We start from the raw sequence: 26,081 nt of genomic DNA, 5'->3' as shown, positions 1-26,081 counted from the left end.
GGCTCACCTCGGCTGGAGGCCTTATCAGGGCCCCCACACTCGTGCCAGACTCCCTGTGAGGTGGGTGCAAGGCTACGCTCTTTGCCTTAAAATAAGGCAAGTGTTTTGTCTCTGGTTGGGTCAAGGAGATGGCTGGGCTACCAGAGATCGGAAAAAAAAAACCAAAAAAAATTTAAAATCTTGTGGTTTCCGGATTTCCCAGAAAGAACGGGTCCTCCCTGCCCTCAGGATGGTTGCAGGGATGAACATCACCCCAGTCTCACATGTCTGCATGTTCACCTAGAAAATATTGTTGCAGGTGCCTCAATCAAGCTTAAAATGAGAACCTCCTTCCTGGTGAGAGGCTCTGAAGCACAGAGCAATTAGAAGGGAGAAGACAGATCCTTGTGCATCCCAGCAAGCCGCAGCCCAAAAGCAAGGCTTGACAGGCTCTGACACCCGAGGGGAGATCAGAGCAAGGACTGCACAGGAGCCAGCAGGAGGTAACCCCAGAGCTGAGCTAGGATACACAGTGGTCTCCACCTTTTTGCCCCTTTTGCTCCTGACAAGCTTTTAGAGTTACAGCTGCTGGTGGAGGACAAGCCTGCAATGACATTGGAGCAATCCACCCAAGATGTGCTCCGGAAAATCACGTCAAATTACACCACTCCCTGCCTTCCCCCACTCTTTCTCTGGAACCAGAAATAAACAATTTAAGAAAAACAACCCAAAACAGAACTTTGCAGGGAACTTTACAACTTTGCTTGCAGGTGGCATTTGCTGTTTCCCTGCCTCGTGGGCAAAGACAGCTGTGATCTCAGAGGCCAGCTCTTGCTCAGCCCTTCATTTAGCACCTAATCACTTTAAGCAGGTATTTGATTTCAAGAACTAGACTAGGTTTGAATAAATGCCTCTCATGTCTAATTTGCAGGCTAGATGAAGATCTAGGCAGGACAGGTTCCAAGACATCACCACCATACTCAAGGGTGATGTAGCAGGTAGAGTCATAGACAGGACACCTTCCACTAGACCAGGATGCTCCAAGCCCCATCCAACTCAGCCTGGAACACTTCCAGAGATGGAGCATCCACTATTTGTCTTTCATGAGAATTTTTATTTACAAGGCACAGGAACATATGTGTGAGGCAGCACTGTGTAGCACACGGTGACCCTTAGGGCCTGAGAGCATAAATCCTAATACAAGGAAGAACCAGGTCACATATGTATTTCAACAAGGTATTTTATTGGTCCAGCAACTGCAAAATATACAAATTTCTGAAAGGCAGACCCTGTTTTTAAGCTGGCACAGCTTTATATCAGGCAATTAATTATTCCAGACCTATATACAGAACAGTTAACATACCACAAATCAAAAACAAAAAAAAGTAACCCCAAGTAACTACACCCTTCTCTCCAAGCTTTGCAGTATACATTAAATAAATAAAGAATGCTTTGCTATCAAAAAAAATTAAAAAAATAAATTCAAGTATCACAAAGGAAAACAAAACCAGGGGAAAAGAGGGGGGAAGAAATCACTGGTGTGGTTTGACAAGTCCTCTTTCCCACCCTGCCTTGGCTGTTAACCAAAAGCAACGGGCAGTGAGTTTTTGGGGCAGTGTGATGGCACCATCCCACCAACCCCTCCAGCACAAGAGGACCTCAGAGACCAGTTTTCCCATTGCTGGAGAAAATGCCATGTTCAAATTTCATTTTTTCATGGACCTACTGAGACATCTATTATTCCCAAAGGAAGAAAGTTTAGGGCCATTTTTTTTCTGTTTTTATATATATATATATATTTATATATATATACACACACACAAATACACACCAAAACATCCGCAGAATTACATGTGTACAGGGTTGATCTCAGGGCAGCCAGACGTCATGTTTGTATTTGCTGGCTTATCTTTTTGCAGCAGGAGGTGGGAGATAAAACTCCCCAGGAAGGAGGTTGGAAAAGCCAAGTGAAGTCACCTCCCCAAAACATTCGTTTATCTCAAAGGCATAGAAACCAAAGGGGCAGATGCCACCCGTGCACACAGGGAGAAAGAGGTTGCTTTTAATGAGGCTATTAAGAAATGAATGAAGTAGGGGTAAGTGTTCTTGGTTTCATCTGTACAGGAATATAATACACATATGCACAAGCTCACACAGGCAGGGCACTGTAGGACACGGGCTGAGCGTGGTCCCGGCCCCCTCCCGCCGTTGGTGCCGCTCCAAGCGCGAGGCTGAAGCGTTAGGCACTGTGGTTCGCCTTTTCCCAAAGGAAAAACAGACCAACACCCCCCAAAAACATGCACACACACACACAAAAAAAAAAGTCATAACTTCTCCCCAGACCTCTCCGTCCAGCACTGCAGGAGGGGCAGCTTAACTTCACCTCCTGCCTCCAGCCAAAAAAACCCCATGAGATGGGGATGGAGGAGATGCTGCACGTAGGTGGGGAACAAACCAAAGCCCAACCCAAAACCCTAAAAAAAAAAAAAAAAAAAAAAAAAAAAAAAAAAAAGATAACTTCAAAATCCACAGACTTTTCCACAAAGCAATAGTGGTTAATTGCCATTTTTAACTGCTGTCTCTCAGCCTAGGGCAGGCTGCCAACAAGGAATCTCTTGTATCAAACCACTGGGACTTTGGCTGATGGAGTCAAAGTCAGGACCTCACCCCTTCCCCCCCCCCCCCCCCACACACACCTTGAACACTGTAACTACTATTATTTTGTAGTCCCAGCTTTTCAGCATGCAAAATACAATTAAAAACAAACAAAAAAACAAACAGTTGCCTGTATTCAGGCTTCCCCTGTTAAGGGGCACGACTTGAAAAAAATACAATAGTTATGCTCCTGCCACAAATAAAGTGCAAAAACCAAGCGGTTTCTATGTATACACATATACACACACACACGTATGTGCATGTATATATAAAATTAAAAAAAGAATACAGACAAAACTGTCCCTTCTCATGGCTTTTTGCAGCCAGACAGGGACTCCTGCAACCTGGCCAGACTTCTGGCCACCTCCATGAGACCTGTGTGTCTACAAAACGCATCTAAGCTCAGCCTGGGGATTCAAACCCTTCCCAATACTTCCTCTTTCCTCCAAGAAAGAGGAAAGGGGAGATGGAGTACCAGCACAGCACCTCAAAACAGTGCTCAGTCTCCCCCTAAATATCAACCACGCCTGAACTCAGACCATCCCTGGGTGCCCCCCGAGATGAAAGCATCACCCAAGCCACCAGCAGTGTGGTTCCTCCTACACTACAGGAGGCTTGTAACCAGTGTTGGCAGCAGACCTACATTCCCTGCAAACCCCTTTAAGGTGTTACTGATTAAAAAAAAAAAAAAAAAAAAAAAGAAAAAAGGAAAGAATGGGGTTTTTTAGTTAAACCTAGCAGTGAAGGAGTTCACACAGCTGCCTTCCTGGTGCTCGCAGACCTGGGTGAGACAGGCTGACGTGTGCGACAGGCTGTAGCGTGGGTGAAGGACTGCAGCACAGCTTGGGAGGGGCTTACCAAGAATTAATAATAATAATAATTAAGAAAAAAAAATGCAAAACCCCTTTGCCCACCCTCCCTTCCCCCTATTTCTCCACTAACCCCGCACCATCCACATATATACACACCCCACCCGCAGACAAGTGGGTACCAATCATCTATACAGAAGATCAAAACCGCTTAGAGAGGAAAAAATTAAAACTCCTGTGCGCTAGAAAGCACTTTACAGCTTCGCTACGACCCTACAGGACGCTGGAGAGGAGAGCAAACGCTGCAGCCTGAAGAGCTGGTGCTGACCCCCGGGGGGAGCTCAGCTCCTCTCCTCCGCTCTCCTGCATCCCTCCCCCCGGCAGCAGAGCGGTTTGCGGATGAACGGGCGTGAGCAGGAACAGCCGAGGGTCGCCCTCGCCGCAGACGGAGGAGACCGGTGGATAAGCAAGCTTCGGGAATGGCAGTGGGATGGGAAGCTGGCGTCGCCGGCGGCCTCGCGACAGTGCCAACGGAGTCACGACGGCTTCTGTGAGTTGTTCATGTTCTGAAACGAGAGGGGAAGGAGAAGGGGTTGAGAGGGTTGTGCTTGGGTCAGACCTGCAGCGTCTTCTACGTACACGTCAACACAGGGACGGAGGGAAACAAAGCACGGACGGGTCACTACGGAAGCATCCGCCACAGAGGAGAGGACACTGTCCACCCAGGGAGAGGGATGACCCTGAGATCAGCTCATTTGGTTGGAACACGGTACTGAAAACATCAAGGTCATGAGTTCAATCCCTGTGTGGGGCACTGGATGAAGAGTTGGACTTGATGATCCTTGTGAGTCCCTTCCAAACAATATTATGTGATTCTGTGAGGGGAGGATATGCTGGCTGGCTACCCACACCTCTCCCCTCAAGCATCGCCTGGCTTTAACTACAGGGTGGGAATTTGACAGAGATAACCCTAAGAACTGAACTAAACCCAAGGCAATCCTCCCACCCCACCTGGTCCGCACTTCTGAAGCTGCTCTGTGGTCCCCGCAAGGCAAGGTGACAGAGGACCACGTTGTTCAGTCAAGGTGCCCAATTAAACATCTCTCTTGCTCCCCTTGAGGGTGGGCAGTGTCCCCTCTGCCTGCCAAGGGCAAGGTCATTGTTTGTCCATCCTCGGCACTGACAAGAAGAGGCAACTCCCACCAGCCATGCCAATGAGGTCCCCAGCATGGGGACCAGCCACCACCATTGGTATGGCAGGAGCACACACTCCCCCAATGACAACCCCATGAGGTTTCATGGGCCCTAGAGACACTCCAGACACAGCCCTGATACAGGGTGACAACAGGTATCCACCAGTGTGTGGTGGGAACCACAAAACCAGAGACAATCATCTGAACACAAGCAGGACCAGGCCCAAGGAAAGTATCCGCTCAAGGAGAAACCCAGGGGAGATGACCACAAGGACACTGCCCAACTCACAAAACTACACAAAACAGGGTAGGGAAAAGAAGTAGGAAACAGCTAGGAAGGTTTCTATTTTTTGGAGGAGTATTTTTTATTTTATTTGCTTTTTCTACCTAAGCTACCTCTTACAAGCACCAGGAATCCCAGCCATGCTACAAGGCAGAGTTGCTCTCTCTGTTATCTAAGGAGACAGAAGGAGGATCAGGAAAAGCCACATGCACCAGAGCCATTTACCTTGGAAATATTAGTAAAGAGAAAACTTTGAGAAAGTGACAAACGGGTCTTCTTTAAGCATGAAAAGTGAAGGGGAGAAGAAGGGAGGGGATCAGGTGGTTGTTAAAAAGTGCACTTTGGATCACAAACCAAGCAAAAGGAAAAGAAATCATCACAGCAGGTAGTCCCACAATCCCAAACCAGCTCAATCCCACAGCCATGTTGCCTGCCTTTCCAGGTGTCCCCTGATCCTCCTGGATGGGAATCAAGACCCCAATAGCAAAGGTTAATGCAACAAAACACTCACTGCCAACCCAGTCCCATGGTGTAAATTGGGAATGAGGTACCTTCCACCTCCCCTGACCCCACACAAGTGGTGATGGGACAAAGCGAGTGACCAAATGTAAGAAAACAGCCTCTGAGAGTTAACAACAGCATGAATGTCACCAAGCCTTTAGTTTAGGGTGTCTTCATGGGTCCCACAAAAGCAGCCTTTCCACAAGTCCCACACTAGCAGGTGGAGGCAGGCTCCCAGCAGCTGGAGATTTTAAACTCGTCGCTGCCAGCCTACACCTGGGATGGGTAACCATCACTGCCTGCTCCAGTAGAGCTCTTGGTCCAGCTAAATCTGACACAGCCATCCCCCAAATTCAACACCAGGGAGTGTTTTCAGTGTACCAGCCAGTACTGAGGCATGCAGTGCTTTTTATTGAAATACGGATGGGGAAGAGGTGGATGGAGGGATGGACCAAAAAAAAAAAAAAACAAAAAAACAAAAAAAACCAAAAACAAACAAAAAAAAAAAACCCAAAAAAACAAAACAAAAAAAAAAAAACAAAAAACAAAAAACAAAAAAAAACAACAAAAAAAACCCAAAAAACCAAAAAAAAACCAAAAAACAAAAAAACCCAAAAAACAAAACAAAAAAAAAAACAAACAAAAAACCAAACAAACAAAAAAAACAAACAAACAAAAAAAAAACATTCAAAGCAACCCAAGAAGACTAGACATTTCATCAGGGACTTTAGTGCCCATGAGCAGCAAGGAAAGGAGCACAGGCATACAAGCCATGCTGACCAACTTAATTCCTACATTGGCCCTAGGAGCACAATGATCTTCCCCAATCCAACCACCAGCAAAGCCAAGGGCAATGTTCCTAACTACCCTTTTTTCAAAAACTTTTACTCTAGAAGACCCCCGGGCACTACCCCAGTCCCAACTCAGCCCCAAAGTCTTCTCAGTCTTTGAGAAGACATTTGAGCACATCTCTACAACTGTTGTGCTCTCAAGTCAATGATGTAGCATAAATTGAGTCCAAAGGCTTCAAATTCACCTAGAAGTTGTCCTGACCCTGTTACATAAGGATCTAACAGCACTAAGTCAAACTGTCAAAGTCTTGATTACTCATAATTAGTGCATTAAATGCTCAAGGTTTTTTCCTTTCTTAATAGAGAAGGAAATTTGCATCTACTCTGCCCATGACACCTAAGCTGACTGTTCCCAAAATCCAGGTTTGCAGAATTGCAGATGCCTGGTTCCAGGATCAGTCCAGCTCCAGAAGACACACTCCTCAGAGGGTCAGAACCTTCTCTGGTGCCATCACTCATAGACACAACTCAGAGCCCTTAGGAAGAACAGATCATCCAGGTCTATCACCTACAGCACAATGTGCCATCACAGAGAAGATAACTTCAGGAAAACCCAACAGCACCTCCCATCCCATAACTGTCCAGGGAACGTAGGCATCATCAACAGAATGCAAGTGATAACTTGCTTCATTTCACAACAAACTTGGGACATTTAACCAAGCTAGGATATTCAGGAGTTGGACAAAACAACATCCATGGTCTCCTCTTTACCTTTCCTAAGACAAATCCCCCTCAAAACAGAGAAATATTAACTCCAAAAAAGTCCACACCCCAGTCAGATTTCCCAACAAAACAACCAGTGGGATGGCAAGAGACATGGAAAAGGGTTGGAAGGGGGAATAAGACGCAAGAAGGTACTTACAGGCATGCCTTCCCTAGTAAAGGCTGCAGAGAGACAGAGAGAACGGAGAGAGAGGTGTCAGTAACGCCGTGCCAGACTGGGCAGAGGACGACGGACGGCACCCGACAGCCAGAGCTTCCAAACCCGGAGCCAGCAAAGAGTTTGTGTAAGACTCAACCAGCCCAAGCAGACCCCAAAAGCTGAAAGACAGGCTGGGCTGTCCCACTTGGTGCTTGCTGGGGTGGGAGGCTCATGCAAAGCAGCAACCAAGCAGAGCAATCTGGGAGCACAGAGCCATTCCTAACCTGCCCGTGATCTGGCTGAGGAGGGGCAAGAGGATACCAGACAACACAGGTAACAGAAAGAGGGGCTGGGCAAGACAGTGAGATCCAACAGGCAGCTGGTGGGAAGGGCAGCATGGCAAAGCAGCTCCCGTGCTGCTTCTCCAGTACCATCCCAGTTCCTTTATGAGCTCAGGGAAGGGTGTTTGTTCCTGGAGAAGCGTGCATTCAGCAAGGTCTCTCTTCCTAGATCTCTTCACGGGTGGGTGACAGAGGGTACGTGAGCACCACAGCAACCACCCACAGGGTTTCAACTCAGGTTCACCACACCAAGAAGCTTCTACTCAATTTTGGTCCATTTTGCCTATTGTTCCAGGAAAGAGATCCCTCCAGCCAAAGATGAGTCTTGGCAGCTCCATCTTGAGGGAAGCACAAGAACATTTGCTTTATTGCAATGCCCAGGTCAACACTGGAGCCGAGCACACACAGAGAGAAGGCACAAGCCCTTTGGTCCTGCTCCCTCTAGAAATGTAGCTCCCTGGGAGTCTGACACCACGATGCTGGACAGTGAAGGCACTAAATTAACACAGCCCACTGGGGGCAGTTCATGACGCTCTCAAAACCCAAGAGAGGATCAACAGGGACCCTTCGCCGGGCGCTCCTGAGACCAACCCAAGGCAGGGAAGGACAGCAGCCGTGGGAGGAAGATGCATCTCAGAGACAGCAGCACAGGTTGCGACAAGTGCAAGCAGTTCCTCAGCTTCAGGAGTGACAGGAGGACAACAAACAATAAAACAACAAGAACAACAACAAAAGAAAAAAAAAAAAAAAAAAAAAAAGAGAGATTTCAACTAACTTGTCCCGGCATCTGCGTGGGCACTTCCTGAGGAACACAGCCTGGCAGGGCAGAAGAAACAGCCACATGCTCCTCAAAGCTGTTGATGCGAGGTTTTTTGGTGGGCTCTGGGCTTGCTAGAGGGGTAACGCTATTACGTCTCATGAGCGGGTTAGGTCCCTTCTTTGCTTCCTAAATTAAAGTGAGACAAAGAAAATAAAAGTAAATATAAAAAAAAAATAAAGTAAAATTAAAAAAAAAAGGGAAGAAGGCGACAGTTATAAAGGAAAAAAAAAAAAGGAGCAGGTTGTTTTGGTTTTTTTTCTTAAAGTGGCCTCTGTTTTTCCCCACAATCACTGTCAATGAGCAAACGAAAGGCTCTGGACACATAAAAAAAAAACCCCGATACAAAAGTGTTCAAGAGCACAGAATGGGAGGGGCCAAAAATAAAGTGCCCTGCACTCAGACACAAAAGACCTTCCCCTCACCTAAGTCTCTGCTCACAAAGGAGTAACTACAGATAGCTAAAAACACCGAGCAGCAGTCAAGGCATGACTTTGCATGACAGAGAGAGGTACTCATCAGTCTGGTCTCCTCCTGGAAGCCGGTCCCTCTGCCCAGGGAGAGGTGTGAAAGCAAGAAGAGGGAAGACAAGCCAGCCCAAGCTGATAAGGAAGACTTGGGAAGTGGGAGCAGAGCAGCCAGCAAGGGTTGGCACTGCCAAGCTCCTACTCAAGCGAGGAGGGATGGAGGGGCAGCGCCGACACAGCCGAGCAGGGGACCCAAGCACTTCGTGTGTGTCTTGCTCCATCCTACCCTTGGCCCTCCTGCCACCCCCAGCAAGGGTGGTGGAGGAGGGCACTGATGGCCCCCATGGCAGGGGGAACGACTGGCTTCCCCCTTACAGCCACGGGGAGGGAGAGGTGGCCCAGATGCTGCCACCTGCCAAGGTCGGGAAGTGAAGGAAAGGAGACGTGGGCCAAAAGAGGATGGCTCCGACTGTCCAGCATCCAGTTGGGCTCCATCACCACTAAGCACAAGTTGGAAAGGTCCCAGCATCTGGGACAGGGGCACAACATCCCCGGGGCACCCAGACCCAACACCAAGCTGGTATCCCACTCTCTGGCCTCTGAGCTCCCAGTGGAGCACATGGCAGATAGACCAGCCCTTACAGGAATTTTTTCAGAAGAGGGGTCTCCTCCCCACAGCATTCCCAGCCCAGCACCACTACACCCCACCCAGCAGAAAGGCATTCTGGTAGCCCCACAGTGCCATGGGCATACAAGGAAAAAAAAAAAAAACAAAAACAAACAATCAAAATCTGCAAAGTCAGATTTTGGGCATTGAGCCCAGGCTCTGCCAGAAAACTGGGAGACCTGGGAGAAGTCACCTTCTCCACCCATGGCTCCATTCCTTGCTTCAGTGAATGGATGACTGTACTGGTAAAAGGGAAAGACCAGGGAGGAGCTTTCCCTGGGCCAGCTCTAGTCTGGGCAAACACACTGGGAAGCAGGCACATGCAATGCTCCTTTTCCCTTGGAAAACCCTGAACCAGCCACAACTTTGCCGAGCAAGAACCCATCTGATGCTCCACCAGCAGCACTTCCAAGCACCCAGCTGAGCCATCTCCCCATGCCCACTCCAGGTGTTCCCACTGCCAGTTGACCATAGGGGACAGGAGGGGATCACCAAGGGATGGCTCCAAGGAAAAGCAACACTCACCTCCGGCCGATCTCTGTGGGTGTTGACGGCTTCGATGTTCAGCGAGATGGATTCCACCCGGCAGCCTGCAGAGGGGAGCACAAGGAGACAGAGAGGCCATCAGCAAACCCAAAAGGTACAGGGTGTTGCCCAGTGCTTCACCACAAATCCCTGCTGTTCTCCCAGAGGCAGTCTGGATTCAGGAGGAGGTACAAGTCAAACCTCTCCACATGTTTAGTAGGAAGGTCCCACTTACCGTAGGCCACCGGGGTCAGCTTCAACACCGTGTGAAGGGGACATTTCAGGTAGGGCATTTCATCTGCAGAGACAGCAAAGCAGGAAGGTTATCCTACCTCCTCTCCAAAAGCATCTTTATCAACAGCCAAGGCCACCCCACACCTAACAAGATGTATGCTCCAGGCCCACATTGACCTGAACACATCTCCGCGGAGCTGCATCCATCACCCCTCCTCCAGCAGGGTCCATCCTCTTCCCACAGACTGGGAGCTCACCTGCACTCTTGTCCAGGAAGTATGCCAGGAGACAGCGCATGACAGCCTGGTGACAGATCACAAGGACGTTCTCTTGCCTCTCCAGCTCCATGATGACTGGCTCCAGGCGCTGCACCAGATCCTGGTAGGACTGGGACAAAAGACAGGAAGGAAGATGAGGCATAGACTCAAAGAAACGAGCACCTCAGGAGCAGCAATGCTCCTTGTCTTGTTACATTTACTGATTTCATGCCTCTGACTAAACTAACATAATTACTGCTAAAAACAAGTAAATCCTTATCTTCAGTCTACTCTAGAACACAGATACTTCTTCCATCAGAGAAGAAGTTGTTCCCATCTCAGTGAATCACATCTCAGTACTGGAGACTTTATTAAGGTAAGCAATAGAGGCTCTCAGGATAGCATCCCTCTCTCATCTTGAAATTTGATTTTTCTACAGGATTTCTAAGTTATGAAAAGTCTGGGGCAACCTGAGAAATGCCAGGGTTTTGAAGGACTTCATAAAGAACCATGACAGGCAGCCAGAACGAGCTCCAGACACCCAGAGGCGATGTCTGACATCTCCACACATTCCTCTGTTTGGAAACATCCTCATGACAGTGTATCTAAGATTTTTCCCAAATGTCTATGTCTATTTTCCCAAATGACTTTTAATTTGGGGATAAATAGCTCAATTCACAGCCTAAAGTATCATCCAGAACTGATGTAAATTCCCACCTCATTGTGTCACACGCTGAAAGCAGATTGCTAATAACAGAGCTGTTACCATCAACCCTTAGGGAATGATACTGAGAACAGGGTGAAAATTACTTTTTTTGGAAATGACAGAAAAGGAAATTGGGGCAGCACAACACTTTGAGTGGATATAATGATGGAACTTGAACTAGAAACCTCCAGAGTCCCTTTCCTTCTAATCTGCTGTAAAGTCAGTGGGACTGTTTGTTAAGTGGTGCATTTCTCAGTGATATCTTCACATACCACAATTTCACAAGAGCTCAGCATAGAGGTGAATATAAGCCCTGACTTTTCTCTATTCTAGTTTCTTAGAGCACTCACTACTCAAGTTTAGAGGACAGAATGAAGACAAAAAGGCCACATTTAAAGTAGAAGTCATGTCTCTGGAGGTCTCCCTGGGGACTTACCTCCCCTGAAGGATAACGGTAGTAATATTTATCCTGATCACGTAAAGCAAATTCCTCTGGATGTTGCTCCCTGATTTCCTCATACGTCATTTCTTCACACACACCCTGCCAGAACAGGACATCCATGGTTACTGGACATACTCAGGTCAAAAAGCATCAGCACAGCCAACACGTAAAACCTTCTCCAAAGCAATTGTCTATAACCCTATGAGTGCTCAGCTACAGAGCAGTTCCAAACAAAAATCATTTTAATCCACCACGCTGGATGGGGCTTGGAGCAACCTGGTCTAGTGGAAGATGTCCCTGCCCATGGCACAAGGTTGGAACAGATGGTCTTTCAGGTCCCCTCCAACCCAAACCATTCTATAATTCAAGACAACACTTGAAGAATCTGCAGAAGGTACAACTAAGATCAAAGCTAAAAGGTGAGTCCTGCAGAGGTATCACCCTTTCCCACAGAAGGAAAATCTCCCCATGGCAGCTGAGATTTAGCAGAAGCAAAGAGTCTGGTGCTATTTCTCTCTCTTGTCAAGCAACAACCAGCCTGATCCAGCTCTTCCTACTGCAATCAAAGATACTCACAGCATCAATTTCATTGAGTGCCTTCCACTGCTCGTAGGGCAACTGGAGAGCTTCTGCTGTTTGGATTGTCCTTTTTAGTTGGCTGGTCCAGACTTTGAGGTCCTTCAGGTTCTGCTCTTCTACAAATTTGTTCAGCGCCAGCGCAAACTGTGGGGCATAAAAAAAAAAACAAAAAAACCCGGTTGATTCCTGGTCCATAGCTTCCCAATGGGCCTTCTTCCCTGCTTCCCAGTAAGTGTTGACTTCTTCAGGTCTGCTTTTGCCCTCCATAAGCAGACAGATGAGTCTTCTGCTCATGCAATGATCCCCAAGAAGGGGTGTGAGAACAGAGAGAAAACAGAGGAGAAAGAGGCAACCTATTGTCTTCAAGGAAGATCAGCACTCAGGAAACAGCACCATGACCTGGGCTTTCCCACAGTGTTATGGAAAATGCCTGGCCATCCTTAACCATAGCTCTGCTTATTTGCTTTCTGCAGCCCAATCTCTGCTAAGGCCCAAGTATGTGCAAGACTACAAGTAACAATGATGGCTGGGAAGTCTTGTTTTGAGGCCATGCCCAAACTTAACCAGCCCTATGGATGGATCCTGAGCAACCCAGCTGTCATCAAATATACACTTCATCCAACACATGGCATCTACTACAGCCAAACCCCTCCTTGAAGCCACAGGGGAGTATTCCCCTTCTCCCTCACCTTCTTGCCCCTGTTGGAGAGGCCAGAGTCCCCTCCAATCTTGCCCATGAGGTTGAACTCGCTCTCTCCGTGCCGACAGAGATAAATGGTACGGGGCTGGACGTGGATGTTCATCAGGTAGTAAACAATCCTGCTCTGGATGTGATCCTGAACCCTGTTGACCAGGAACCGCCGGCCAACGTCAATGACTTTGATGAGAGAAAGTTCCCTAGGGAAAGAAAGAAACATCATTCTCATGAAACAGCCTTGTGACTTATCTCCCTCAGCATAATAATCACCCAGCTAAAAGGATTTCCTGCAGGCTATTTTCAACAGGAAGCCAACAGGTAGTGGGGATTCACGGAGAGCTGAATAACACCAGTGTAATCGCCATTCCTCCTTGCAGCAGTAAAGAGGATTAAACAGGACTAACAGGGAACATGCTCCTCCCCACAACAGGGATCAGCAGGAGTGGAATAATCCGGGTAGAGCACACAGACGTGTTTGTGAGCAGTGGAAAGGCTGGGAGGTGCCTGCAGAGTCATACAGGACAGCAAAGGTCTTCCCAGGGCACACAACCAGGCAGAAGCCACAGGGCTTGCTCAGTCCTGTGGACTGAGCCAACCAATCCCTTCCTTAAGTGGGACAATGACAAAAGCACCTCAACCGCTCAAACTCAAGTGCTTTTCCAAACCCTTTGTATTTAGACCTGCAGAACAGGGTTGAAAACAGCATATCTGAGCCCAGAAGAGCCTGGGAAAGTTTCAGTGCCCGACTCCCTGGCACAGGGCTGGGGAAAACCAGCGTTTTCAAGGAAAAAGCCTGGTTTCGAGGTGAGGCTTGGCCATACATTACTCCAGCACAGTCAGGTATTTGAACACAAAGTGAAATACAGCTTCATCCTTCACTGCTTCTCTCCTAGGAGCAGGAGGGTGTTTAAGCCAGGTCAAAAGTCAGCAAAGTCTCTTACCTGTCATAGTCATCAGGGTCTAGTGGCTGGTAACTGGCTTGGTAACAGTTGATCCTCTTCATGAAGTCCTCCATGGCATCAGTGGAGTTACAGTCCCGGTAATCTGGGCTGGACAATTTGACTTCCTGTAAAAAAAAAAACCCACACCACAAGGAGAGGTCAGGAAGGTCTCCCAGCCAAACAATGCTAATCTCGAATTCCAAAGTCCTGCCAGCATTCAGCAAACAGCTGAGACACTCTACAGTCATCACTTATCATGGGGCACAAAAGAAGCGAGTTAGACCCAAAAATAAGCATAAAGTGAGATAATCTGGTATAAACCATTGCATGGTTAGTATAGATGTGCATCAGTCCACTCCCATTCTCCCAGGAATTGCAGCAGCACCTCACCACCCAACACAGTGGGGAAAACTGAGCTTCCTTGTGGTTAAAAAAAAAAAAAAAAACGCATCAGGTTTAAATTCAAGCTGAGAATGGAAAGTGCACAAACTTAGACAAGATGTTTATCCTGGGTCAGCAAAAGGATATTTGCATAACAACATTCAAACCCTTTCTGTGCACTATTTGCTGCAAGTTACCGGGCTGACAGATACTACAAATGGGCAACATGAATATCCAGAACTCCCATGGACTGAGTTCTGCTTGAACTAATGTAACAGGCTATTTTTCCCCCTGAACTAATCTAATAGGCTATTTTCCCTGAAGATTTGGGTTTGAACAGCAGCATTACATATTAGCAACTTCAAAGGCAATCCTGAAACGAACAGGATAATACAACAGAGTGACACATGTGGCAGCATCCAGGGCCCATGGCGTATTTTCCACACTGATCCCAGCACTACGAGCACCATTCATCTGCAGCACCCCCATGGAGCAAAATCCCACATTCATTTTCTCCCCCTTCAAGCATTAGTTTCCAAATAAAGGGATTAAAATCCTCCAAAAAAAAAATCCAGTTAAAAAAAAAAAAAAAGATGCAGCAAACTGAGGGTTTTATTAGCATCATGGAAAAGGCTGTGTGCAACCTCTCAAAGAGCTGGTCACTGGCCCTGGGACAACAGCTCCCAACGGGAGCAAAAGTCACGCTCCAGTCCCAGCCCAGCACCCTTTCTCCTTAGGGCTGCTCTCGATCCATTCTCCACCCAGCCTGTACTTGTGCTTGGGATTGATCTGCCCCAGGTGCAGCACCTTGCACTTGGCCTTCTCGAACTTCATGGGATTGGCACAGACCCATTTCTCCAGCCTGTCCAGGTCCCTCTGGGTGGCATCCCTTCCTCCACACCACACAGCCTGGTGTCATCGGCAAACTTGCTGAGGGTGCTTCGATCCCACTGTCCATGTCACCAGAGATGTTAAACAGCACCAGTCCCAATACCAAGCCCTGCCTGTCACGCACGATTTGCCTTCAGTGAAGCCATGCTGGCTCTCTCTAGTCACCTCCTTATTTTCCATATGCCTCAGCATAGCTTTCAGGAGGATCTGATCCATGATCTTGCCAAACACCAAAGTGAGACTGACCAGCCTGCACTTTCCCAAGTCTCCTTTTTTTCCTCTTTTTAATAACGAGGGTTATGTTCTCCCTTTTCCAGTCAGTGGGAACTTCACCGGATGGCCATGACTTCTCAAATGTGATGGATAGTGGTTTCCCCACTTCATCCACCTGTTCCCTCAGGGCCAACAGATGCATCACATCAGGTCCCACACACTTGTAGACCTTCAGGTTCCTTAGATGGTCGCAAACCTGATCTTCTACAGTAGGTGACTGTTCATTCTTTCAGTCCTTGCCTTTGCCTTCTACAACTCCATCAGTGGGCTGAAGCACTTGGTGGTGAAAACTGAGGCAAGAAGTCATTGAGTACCACAGCCTTTTCCATATCCCCAGTATCCAGGATACAGGTCTCCTGTTTCCTTCTGGAGAGGGCCCACATTTTCCCTAGTCTTCCTTTTATCATCAAATGTACCTATAGAAGCTTTTCTTGTTGTTCCCAACATCCCTGTTCAGATTTAATTCTGTCAGGGCTTTATTGTTTCTAACCTGATCCCCAGCTACTCAATCTCTGTATTCCTCCCAGGCTGCCTCTACTTGCTTCCATCCTCTGTAGGCTTCCTTTTTGTGTTTGTCTAGGAGCTACTTGTTCATCCATGCAGGCCTCCTGACGTTTTTGATTACTTCTTTGTTGGTAACGCATCCCACCTGAACTTGGAGATGATCCAGCTTTCTTGGTTCCCTCTTTCCTCCAGAGCTTTATCCCCTGGTACTCCACCAAGCATATTCCTGAAGAGGCCAAAGTCTGCTCTGCTAAGGTCTCATTTCATGGTCACTGCAGCCAAGGCTGCCCTTGAGCTTCACATTCCTCACCAGCCCTTCCTTGTTGATGGCAACAAGGTGCAACACAGCACATTCTCCTTGTTGGCTCCCCTCTCTTGGGGAAGGAAGTTATTATCAACACATTCCAGGAACTTCCTGGATTGCTTGTGCCATGCTGTGTTGTCCCTCCAACAGATACCAGGGTGGTTGAAGTCCACCATGAGAACCAGGCTTCCTACCTGTCTATGGAGGGAAAACAAAAGCAAGACAGTTCCACACTTACCATAACATTGGTGGCAACCACAGTGGGATCGTTGCAAACAGATTCAATGAAGAACACCTGTGAAACAAAGCAAACCTCAGCTGAAAGCCAACAAGGCTTTTAACACACAACCAGCTCCTTGCCCAACCCAACCTCCTCCCTGCTAGCCCAGAGAGCTCTCCCTCTGCCCTACTCCCATTGTTTCCTTCTCCAGGACTTGTTATGAGGAACGAGGGAAGAGTTTCACATTTTTAATCAAACCCAGCAATGAAATATCCCTTACACAGGAGCATCATGAGGACAATATGTTAGTGAAAGAAGACACAGCAACAGTACACTAAAGGTGGACTATGCAATTCAGGCATCAGCCCCATGGTACCAACCTTAAATCCATTTTCTTTGGCAAAGTTTAGGATCATCCCTCTCCTCTCCCGCGTGGTATTGGTGGCATCGAAAACCTTTAAAAGCAAAGACATCAGTCAGCACAGCAAGTGCCTGGTTTCCCACTGAGCCCCTCCTCAGGGAAGAAACTGCAGAGCAAATGGCACAGGACATTCAGGACTGGGACTTGCCAAAATCCCATGGAGCGCATCTCCGTTCTTACCGCAATCTGTCCAGCCTCTTCCGTCAGGTACAGCTTGACATCCCTCAAGGCAGCCATGGCACATTGCCTGCAAAAGAGGAGATGTGTGGTCCTGATGTCCTCTGGATGTGCTGGTGACCCAGAAGCTACCAAGCCCACGCAGCTTCAGTTTTGAGCTCTTGGCACCCAAGTCAGGCCTCTTTGGTCAGGCAGGGAGAACTCAAAAGTAGAGCCCTGCTCATCACCCCCAAACAAACTGGGTAACTGTGCTCCAGCCATGGGCTTCACCAGGATGGAGGCAGTGCCCACACTTACCTCCTGACTTTCATGGCCTCCTCGTTGTCAGGACGGAAGAAGTCATAGGAGCTGTAATGCTTCACGGCCTCACGGCGATATTCCCCCACGTTGAAAACTATTTGGGAAAGACAAAAACCATCAAAATCAGGAGCTCATCTCATCTGTACAGTTTCTGCGATTAAAGCAAGCAAAGTGATAAGAAATTACATCCTTAGAGCAAAGGGCTCAAGGGACATCTCTTGATCTTGAAGTGAAGGAGGACCCAGGCTGCAGCAGAAATGATGGCAAAACACCAATATTTGGACCATCCGATTTTGGAAAGCTCTCCCACTACATCCCAAGGCACTGAGCTCCTACAGCAACTCCTGAGGACCAGACCTCATGCTTCCCCCAGGAAGCCAGTGAATGCCTCACCTTTTGTAGGGACACCGATCCAGTTGAGGTAGCGGGTCAGCTTCTTGGAGATGTAGGTCTTCCCACGGGCTGGGAGGCCAACCATCACTATCACAGTGGGGGAATTGGCAAGCTGTGGCCCACAGGCTATGAGGAGGAGGAGGAGGAGAAAGAACATGAGCAGCTGTGAATCCTCCAGCTCATCTTGTATCAACCCTACAAGGCACTTGCTCTTCGCTCAGCCTTCCCCTAAATCCTTCAGCAGCCGAGAAAACCCAAAACCTGTGTTCTTTGTGCACCATCACCTCTGTAATATCTTGTACATCCCTCTCGTGAGTTTGGACAACCAAGACCCTGAGCAGGAGGCATGGTGGATGGCTCCATGGCTTCCCACTGGTGAGACACAGCTGGCCCAGCTAAGCCATGCTGACCCAAATTCACCCTGGTGTCACCCAAACCAGGAGGGGATGACAATCACAGCCTGAAAGCCACGGTAAGAACATCCTGATGGCTGCAAAGTAGGCAAGGAACCAGCAGCTGGCCCAGGCTCCCTGGAGAGTCTCCAGGCCTCAGTTTCCTTACTTACAACCAAAAAAAAAAAAAAAAGAAAACAAGGCAAACACAACCTCCCATTTCTGTGGATTGGCCAATTCTGTGAAAAGCTGGAGGATGGCCAAGTACTTTGGTCCAGGTCCTGCAGCAGCACACTTCAGACACTGCTGCTGTGCTGAAATACCAGGTCTGCACAGAGATCTTCCCCCAGAGAGCATCTTCCAAAATATTTGACTAGATTCTTAACTGATACACGTGCAAATGCAACCAACTGTTTTTCAGAAGACAAACAGGGTATGAAGACCACAGAACTATCAGCATTTAAAAGCAGATATCCAAGTAATTTATCCCTTTTTTCTCATAAACCTATTTTAAGCTGGGTTGTTGGTTTGCGGGTTTTTTTGTGGTAAAGAGCATCCATGTCAAACAGCTGGAAATAAAATCCAGAGGCAGCACTTAGCAATGAGTTGGCAAGTGAAGAGAAATTCCTGTCCAAGTCACTTGAATGGCATGACCAAAATGCAGACAAATCAGCTGCCAGGCTGCCCAGGTGAATCACTTTCTCCCCCCATAAGTCCTTTTGAAAGCAAATTCCTGGTTCAGTTCAGGGGAAACTGCTGAGGTTACAGAACTGGGAATACAGTTTGGGAATTTTTTTTTTTAGTACTTTGCAGCCCCAGTGTCAGGGGATGCATCTGGACCACACATTCCGTGGAACATGTAATGAGGCAGCATCCCTCTCCCTTGGCTGCATCCCTGCTCCTCTCTAGGGCTTGCTCTGAAGAATTGCTTCTCACATGGTGCTGCACACGGGCAAGGCCAAGGCACAAAGCCAGGAAAGGAAGATCTTAATGATGCCTAATGGAATTTAGATTAGCCAGCTGCCTTTCATGCCGCCCAGTGTGACACTCCAAGAGCCCTCCCAGCAAGGGCAGGACAGGCAAGACCCTCCAGGGGATTTCCCTCCCACCCTTCCATCCACCCGGTGAGCCCAGAGACCTCATGGGAAAGGAATGCAGGGAGTGAGTGGCTGGTGGCAGAGCCATTAACCCCAGCTTAATTATGGTCTAGGTGGAGAGCTCTGCCTGCCTGTCCCAGCTGCCTGCAGGTGGGACCTGAGGATGGAGACTCAGATTAGATCTGGAGAGGGCAAACAAAACTGAGAGGTATCCATAAAACATGCAAATTACGTGGGATTCCCTTTGCTTTCTAGGAAAAAAATAAATCCAACAGCTGAAGAAACCAAATTAAGACCACAAGGAAGAGTGACAGCACTGGTACCCAGACAGCAGAGAAGAGCCTCCCATCATCTTCCTCGTTGTCTCACCAAAGCAGACGCAGCAGGCAAGAGATTAAAAACTACCTAAAATATATTTTCTCTTTTTCTTCTTTTCATAAATATTCCACATTCCTCAGGCTGGAGCTGCCCTCACACTCACTCCCTTTGTAGAACCTGCCTCCCCAGTGCTGCCTTTCAAAAGCCCAGGGTAGCTCTCATCGATTTTGGCAGCAAGTGCCAATTTTCCACACTTGGATACCAAGGGAGCTGAGCAATATACCCAGAAAAATCTTTGTTTCCCTTCTAACAGTTTCACTTCCTCTCACAACCTATGGCTGCAAGTCTGGTCTTGCAACAAAACCCACACACTTATTAGATAAAGTGAGGAGGAGGGAATAATACCCAAATAAAGAAACCCTTCCTTTAAGAGTGGACAAAGGATCTCAAAGAGCCAAGAGGATTTTGGGCCATTAATAGCAGTTCAAGAGGATGGGGACAATACTGGGTACTGTTCATGTGCCTTTGGCTCCAGACATCTGTGACAGTCCCAGAGGTGGCACATACGTGCCACCTCCAAAGGGTGCTGCAGGAGTTAAACACCTGTAATTGAGGAATCTCCCCACAGTTTGTTTTTCTGCCAAAGGAAAGATCAAGATCCAGGTTCCCCTTGGACCATGAAAAAGCATCTGTTTACAGACCTGGGAGCAGCTCCCAAAACACCAGGGTATCCAGCAAGGAACTTTTTTATCAGGAATCTGAGCCCAAACCCAACTAAATCACAAAAGTCTCCGGAGAAACTTTGTATCAGGGATGAAACAGAAACCAGTGTTTTGCTCAGTGTTTCACAAAGACCTCATTCATAATTTCTTTTCACCACTGCTGGGAAGCTATCAGGGATTTCAATGGATATTCATTACCGCTTATCCATATCTAGCCAGGTAAGTCAAGGTCAGGGATGACTTTCAGGCTCAGTCAGGATATTTAGAAGGCGCTCATCACGTGTGGCTTACAGCTGCCAGAAGGTCAGCACTGATGAGCTCCTGTGCTTTACCAGAACAGGGGAGGGAAGGAAGCAAAAACAAAAAAACACAACAAAACAATACAAACCACAAGAGGGAAGGAAATTTGCTTCTCTAACAGGTCGGATAGAACAGCCACCTCCCCACTTCAGGTACTTTTACGGTCTCCTTTTATAAGTGATCCCCCACACCACGTGTTCTACATTAGCCCTACATTCCCCTTCTGCAGCTTCTTCTCACCGCAATCCCCTGACACCTTCACGCATGAAGGTTTCTGCACTTTGCATCACACGCGCACGTGGAACCGCTACCGCCCCGAGAACGCGCCAGCCGGGGTTTTACAGGCACAGCCCCCGAGCGGGAGTGATGGCAAAGAGAAGTGATGGGACAGAGAAAGGCAGCGGCAGCCCCTTCCCTCCTGGAGCATCCCCCTCCCGAGCCCCCTCCCCTCGCCTGGCTCTGCCCACCCGGCGCCTGCGACGACTTGACTTTCCCAGCCCCTACGTGAGAGACGTGCAGCTTGACAGCAATTTAATGGATCGCCGTCAAAAGGCCAGACGAAGGCACCACTTCCGAGCCACTCCAGCCTCCCACTGACGAGGAAGCGACAATCGGACTAATTATTTCGCGCGCAGGGAGCAGCTTCCAGAGGATGCTCCCAGGGATGCTCCCGCTCCCTCCAGGGACCACACCGGCCGTAGTCTCCGTTACACCCCCGCTTCCCACCCAGCTTTGTGGCTCTGCTCTTTGTTGCTGCTGAGGAATTAATAGCACCTCGAGTTTAAAATAGCCACCCTGTGTTAAAAAAAAAAATAAATAAAAAGATAGATCTAAAAAAGCCTAACAACCCTCTTCCCATATTGCATAGCGAAAAGTGCCCAGCATGGCTTGTTCCCAGCCCGAGAAAAAATAATTAGAAGCCACATTGTGTTATTAATAAGCCCTTTAGTGCCTTAATATACTAAATATGTTAGTCTTCTCTACCAAGAGGGAATTCTCTCCTCTGAGAAACCAAGTGGCAAGAAACACTGGGAGACTCTGCGTGCACAAGGCATTTCTTTCAGAGGTGTCAGTCCTTGAGAAAAGTCAAGCCATACAGACACACATGCAAAGCATTAAGCCATTTTACCCCACTCAGACCAAAGCCCCTTGGCAACCCAGATGTTCAGCCTGTTGCTGAAATCCCATTTCCTCAGCAGCTCCTGCTGCAGAGCTGCCCTTGCCAGGCTCAGGCAGCACGTCCCAACATCTGCTACAGGGAGCCTGACCCATAGCCCCGGGCAACAACAGCTGGCAAATTCATAGGATATCTGCTTTTTCTAAAATTATTATTATTTTTCTTAAAAGGGGATACTTTCCAGCCAAGAGAAATAAACACCAGAAGTGACTTTAAATGCCTGATGAAGAAAAGCATCGGAAAGACTGATTCACCCAACTGCCCAAGCCACTTCTATCCTTCATCCAGTGCCATCTCCTCCATCCCGGCTCTGCAGATTCCTGCGATGCTCATTTAGAGTTACACGGAGTTGCACAACTGGTAGGTTGTCAGTTTAGCTGTTGGGTGAGTTAAAGGAGCTGCCTCCTGAGCTTTCAGATGAATTGGTTTATAGTAACACCCGGATGACCCAAACATTTGATTTTATTTATATATATATAATTTATTTTTTTAAACACAGAGGTTGGTTTTAACCCCTCAAGGATCTTTCTGAGCTTCAAAGAGCACTGTAGAAGTTTCAGCATTAATTTCTGCCTTCCCCTCCACCTGTCTCTTATCTCATCCCACAGGGTTAAATGATAAAGTGCAAACGGCTGGGGTTTTTTTCCCTAAACCCATTTCCCTAATCCTGCCTCCACCTCCAAAAAAAATAAAAATTTATAATGCACTAATTGGATGGGGCTTGAAGCAACCTGGTCTAGTGGAAGGTATCCCTGCACATGGCAGTGAGGTTGGAACAGGATGAGCTTTAAGGTCCCTTTCAATCCAAACCATTCATGACTCTGTGACACCCTGAAAAATCCCTGCTGAGCTGGTGACCGGGCGCCGAGGTGAACAACCTGCTCCCTTTCCTTTTAATCCCAGGGCTGGAAGCCGAGAGGGGGAGCGGGGAGGAGGGAGTGGAAATTGGGCCACGCGTGTCTCAGCACCTCCCCGCATCCTCCGCTGCGCGGGGCCATGTGACGGCTGCACCTTCCTCCAGCTCCCAAGGGCTGGAAGTGAGTCACGGGATGGCAGCGAGTGGGATGCGGGCACGGGAATGATGCTGGAGCAGGCAGAGGAGGGGGGAAGCGGGATGCTGCACGGATGCTGAGGGAGGAGGGCGCTGCAAAGAGCCCCCTCTGGGAGCGCAGAGGACGGGGACTGCTTCCCACCCACCCCTCCATCCCATCCCGTCCCATCCCGCGGGGATGCTGCGGTGCCCGTACTCACAGCGGCGGGGCAGCGCCGGGCGGTTGTCATTGGGAAGCCAAATCTTCTGGATGCGGCTTTGCGTCAGCTCCATGGGCATTTTTAAAACAAAGGTCTTTTTGCGCTCCGCGTCCACCTTGATGCGTTTGCGGGGGAGAGGAGGAGGAGAAAAAAAAAAAAAAGAGGAAGGAGGGGGAGGAAATATGTAACAAAAAATAAAAGGGGTTTTTGCTGCAGTCGGTGGTTTCAGCGAGCGGCTGAGGCGCTTTCGGATGCTGCTGCTCGGAGCCTCGTGAAGGTTTTACGGCAGGAGGGGGGAGGAGGAGGAGAAGGAAGAGGAGGGACGGGGCTTCAGGGCACAAAGCCGGGCAGGAACGGCACCAGCGCTGCCGCTGCGCGCTGGGAGGGAGCGAGGGCGAGCCCTGCCGCGGACTGCGATGGAAAGAAAAATATATTTAAAAAAAAAATAGAGGGAGGAAAATAATAAAAAAAAAAAAGGGTAGGAAAAATCTCCACGCGAGGCAGCCGGGGAAAAAAAAGGATTGAGAAGGTCTGCTCGTGGCGCTGGTGCTGCTGCTGCGGTCTCCGCTGCCGCCCTGCCCGGCTCCGCTCGCGATGTGCCGGCAGCTCCGGTGCCGCCTATTTCTATCCCGACAGGCCGGGCCCGGCGGCGCCCGCCCCGCGGGGCGGGGAGGGCAGGGAGGGGCCGGGCGGGCGCTGTGGAGCCGGGGAGGAGGCGGGGAAGGAGGAGAGGAGGAGGAGGAGGAGGAGGAGGGGGAGGATGAAGGGGGGGAGGATGAAGGGGGGGATGCGGCGCGGCCCGGGCAGTGCTGCCCCCCGCCGCCCGCCCCCGGAACTGCAGCGCGGACAAAGGACCCGCTTTGTTCCCCGCGGGGACGCGACCACCGACCCCCCAAACCAAAGGATGCGACAGCGAGGGGGGGGGATTATGGGGGTGTTATTACAGGGGGGGTGGGTGTGTGAAGGCTCCCCCAAGCTAAAAAAGTGTACGGTTAAAAAAACTTTCCCGTCTCGCTTCTCCCGTGTTAGAAAATTAATCGAGTAAAAGCAATAAAAATTAATAAAACCGATGATGATAATTAAATCATTAAAATGGCGAAAAGGAAATAAAAAGTAAAAGGGGGAGATTAAAACGAAATTTTTTTAAAAAAATAATCATTTAGAAAAATTAAAAGGAGGTAAAGCGAGGAAATAAAAAGGGGAAAATAAATGAAGTAAAGATTAATTGAGCGGATAAAAAGGAAATAAAAGGGAAAAAAATATGAGGATAATAAAATAAACCCTAAGAAAAGTAGAAAATAACAATGGAGTAAGAAAAAAAATAAAATAAAAATATAGAAAATAAAAATGGAATAAAATTTTTAAAAAGGGAAAAAAACTAAAATAATAGAATTTTAATAAAATAAAAATAAAATTAACTGAAAAAATCAAAACGAGAGAAACAAAATAAAAATTATTCTACAAATAACAATATTTTTAAAATAAAATAATAAAGTGATAATAAAATAAATGAATTCCAAGTACACAGCAGTGGGACGGGGGGCTCCGCTGGCGCGCCCCCACACCGCGCTCAGAGGGTTCGGGCCGGGGGGACCCGGGGGGCTCGGAGGGGGCTCGAGGGATGCCGGGGGGGCTCAGGGGATGCCGGGGGGCCGGGGGATGCCGGTGTCTGCGCTCCTGCACGTCCCTCACGTCGCACATGCGGTGCCGGGGCCGCCTCCCCCGGAGGGGATGCCCGGGATGCGGCGGCTCCTCCTCCGCCCGCGGCCACCGCGGCTGCTCCGCCCCGCTCCGCGCCCGCATCCGCGCCCGGGAGGCGCCTGGTCCACCCCCCCGCATCCCTCCGTCCCTCCCCGCAAGGGGCTGAAGCGGCGGGAGCGCTGGGGATGCTCCGCGGGGAACCTTTGCTCTCAAACGGGTGCTTAGTATTGATTTATTATTTATTTCTCTTATTATTTTTAATTTATTAATCTCGCTGGTTTCATATTTATTATTTGTTATTTCATTAATAATTTATTAATATTTTAATATTTTCGTTCTATTATTTGTCTATCTGTCATGCATATTCACCTATGACAAATATGTAATTATTATTATTCTTTTTTTAAATTTTCATTCTTCTGTTAGTTTATTAAACTCTTTAATCTGCTCACCAGGTTCCTGCAAGTCTCATTTCCACCTTCAGTTAGGCTGCAAACAGCACCCCAGCAACACTCACACCCTGACACAGCCCGTGTTTGCAGCACAGAGGGGTTGGGACATTGTCCAGGAGCCACTCAGAAAATTCCTATGGTGACACTGAAGTGCTAAAGATGCTCAACACCCTCCCCCTGCACCCCAACACTGCCTTAGCTATGAGGATTATCCCACCTGGCACAGGGGGGTCCTTTTGGCAGGATGCTGGGTGGGAACGTGCCACAGCAGGGAGAAGTGGGAATATGGGGTAGGTGGGAAGAGCCGCAGAGGTGGGAGCATCTGCTTTGATGGGGTTTAATAAAGCAAATTTTGCTTGAAAATTTAAAGCCCGTTAAGGAGCATCTCAGATACTTAAAGCATTCAAACCCCTTCTTTTATTATATAGGGCATTTTCCTCCCCTGGAAGCAAAGGCTTGTATTTGTTAACACATCTAGAAAGAAGGTATTTTTGGCCAATTCCTTAAATGGAGCCAAGATGGATGGAGTAAAAAATGCACAATCCTTCCCTCTCCTACACAGGGAAAAAATATTCACAGGCAACAACAAAAAAAAAAAAAATTTTTAAATAGCTACTATGAGGGAGCTGGAAAAGAACCAGATTTGGGATGTGGGAAGGAAGATGGGAGGGAGCAGTGAGTGCTCCAGCTGGCAAATGTGGGATGGGGATCAGGCACAACAGCGGTCCCTGGACCACTGTGCACAAAATGCATCCTTGGGAAAGGCCAGGAGGGTTGTTTTTTTTCCAAAATCCCCAAATCCTTTTCACGTGGAGGGTAACAGAAGCTCAGTTGCCAGCTAAAACATGAATCAGAAGTAGGACAAATATTCACATGATGTTACAGGACGAGGAATTTGGGCATCATCCCCCTTCCTCCAGCAGCTCACTCTCCTCTCTGTGGCTTCACAAGTCACCACCCCCACAATATCAAAAGGAGCCCGAAAGCGAAACCCTGCCTGA

At 48.4% G+C, this 26,081-nt stretch overlaps 1 protein-coding gene across 5 annotated transcripts in view; it reads right to left on the bottom strand.

Moving 5' to 3' along the window:
- Nucleotides 1–1,201: 1,201 nt before the first annotated feature.
- PFKFB3 (6-phosphofructo-2-kinase/fructose-2,6-biphosphatase 3) overlaps nucleotides 1,202–26,081 on the bottom strand; it is a 44,574-nt gene continuing 19,694 nt past the window's right edge. The window contains exons 1-16 of one of the 5 annotated variants that reach the window (XM_051795230.1): nucleotides 22,928–23,639; nucleotides 17,671–17,796; nucleotides 17,275–17,371; nucleotides 16,981–17,047; nucleotides 16,760–16,834; nucleotides 16,398–16,454; nucleotides 13,807–13,931; nucleotides 12,858–13,065; nucleotides 12,166–12,312; nucleotides 11,584–11,688; nucleotides 10,442–10,571; nucleotides 10,186–10,248; nucleotides 9,951–10,015; nucleotides 8,250–8,420; nucleotides 7,134–7,156; nucleotides 1,202–5,195 (exon numbers count right to left, since the gene is read on the bottom strand). In XM_051795230.1, the coding sequence (XP_051651190.1) occupies nucleotides 5,141–5,195; nucleotides 7,134–7,156; nucleotides 8,250–8,420; nucleotides 9,951–10,015; nucleotides 10,186–10,248; nucleotides 10,442–10,571; nucleotides 11,584–11,688; nucleotides 12,166–12,312; nucleotides 12,858–13,065; nucleotides 13,807–13,931; nucleotides 16,398–16,454; nucleotides 16,760–16,834; nucleotides 16,981–17,047; nucleotides 17,275–17,371; nucleotides 17,671–17,796; nucleotides 22,928–23,006 (1,593 nt within the window). In that variant the 5' untranslated portion in view covers nucleotides 23,007–23,639 and the 3' untranslated portion in view covers nucleotides 1,202–5,140. Of the gene's footprint in view, nucleotides 5,196–7,133; nucleotides 7,157–8,249; nucleotides 8,421–9,950; nucleotides 10,016–10,185; nucleotides 10,249–10,441; nucleotides 10,572–11,583; nucleotides 11,689–12,165; nucleotides 12,313–12,857; nucleotides 13,066–13,806; nucleotides 13,932–16,397; nucleotides 16,455–16,759; nucleotides 16,835–16,980; nucleotides 17,048–17,274; nucleotides 17,372–17,670; nucleotides 17,797–22,927; nucleotides 23,640–26,081 lie in introns of those variants that run through there. The other 4 variants (XM_051795232.1, XM_051795233.1, XM_051795231.1 and 1 more) reach the window with 4 other exon arrangements.

Source organism: Manacus candei, unplaced genomic scaffold (genome assembly GCF_025592945.1).
Source record: "Manacus candei isolate 608988 ecotype Guabito, Panama unplaced genomic scaffold, ASM2559294v1 h1tg000042l, whole genome shotgun sequence".
In the NCBI taxonomy this organism is placed as follows: domain Eukaryota; kingdom Metazoa; phylum Chordata; class Aves; order Passeriformes; family Pipridae; genus Manacus; species Manacus candei.
The sequence above is the reverse complement of the archived record's forward strand: the minus strand, read 5'-3'. Positions and strand labels throughout refer to the sequence as shown.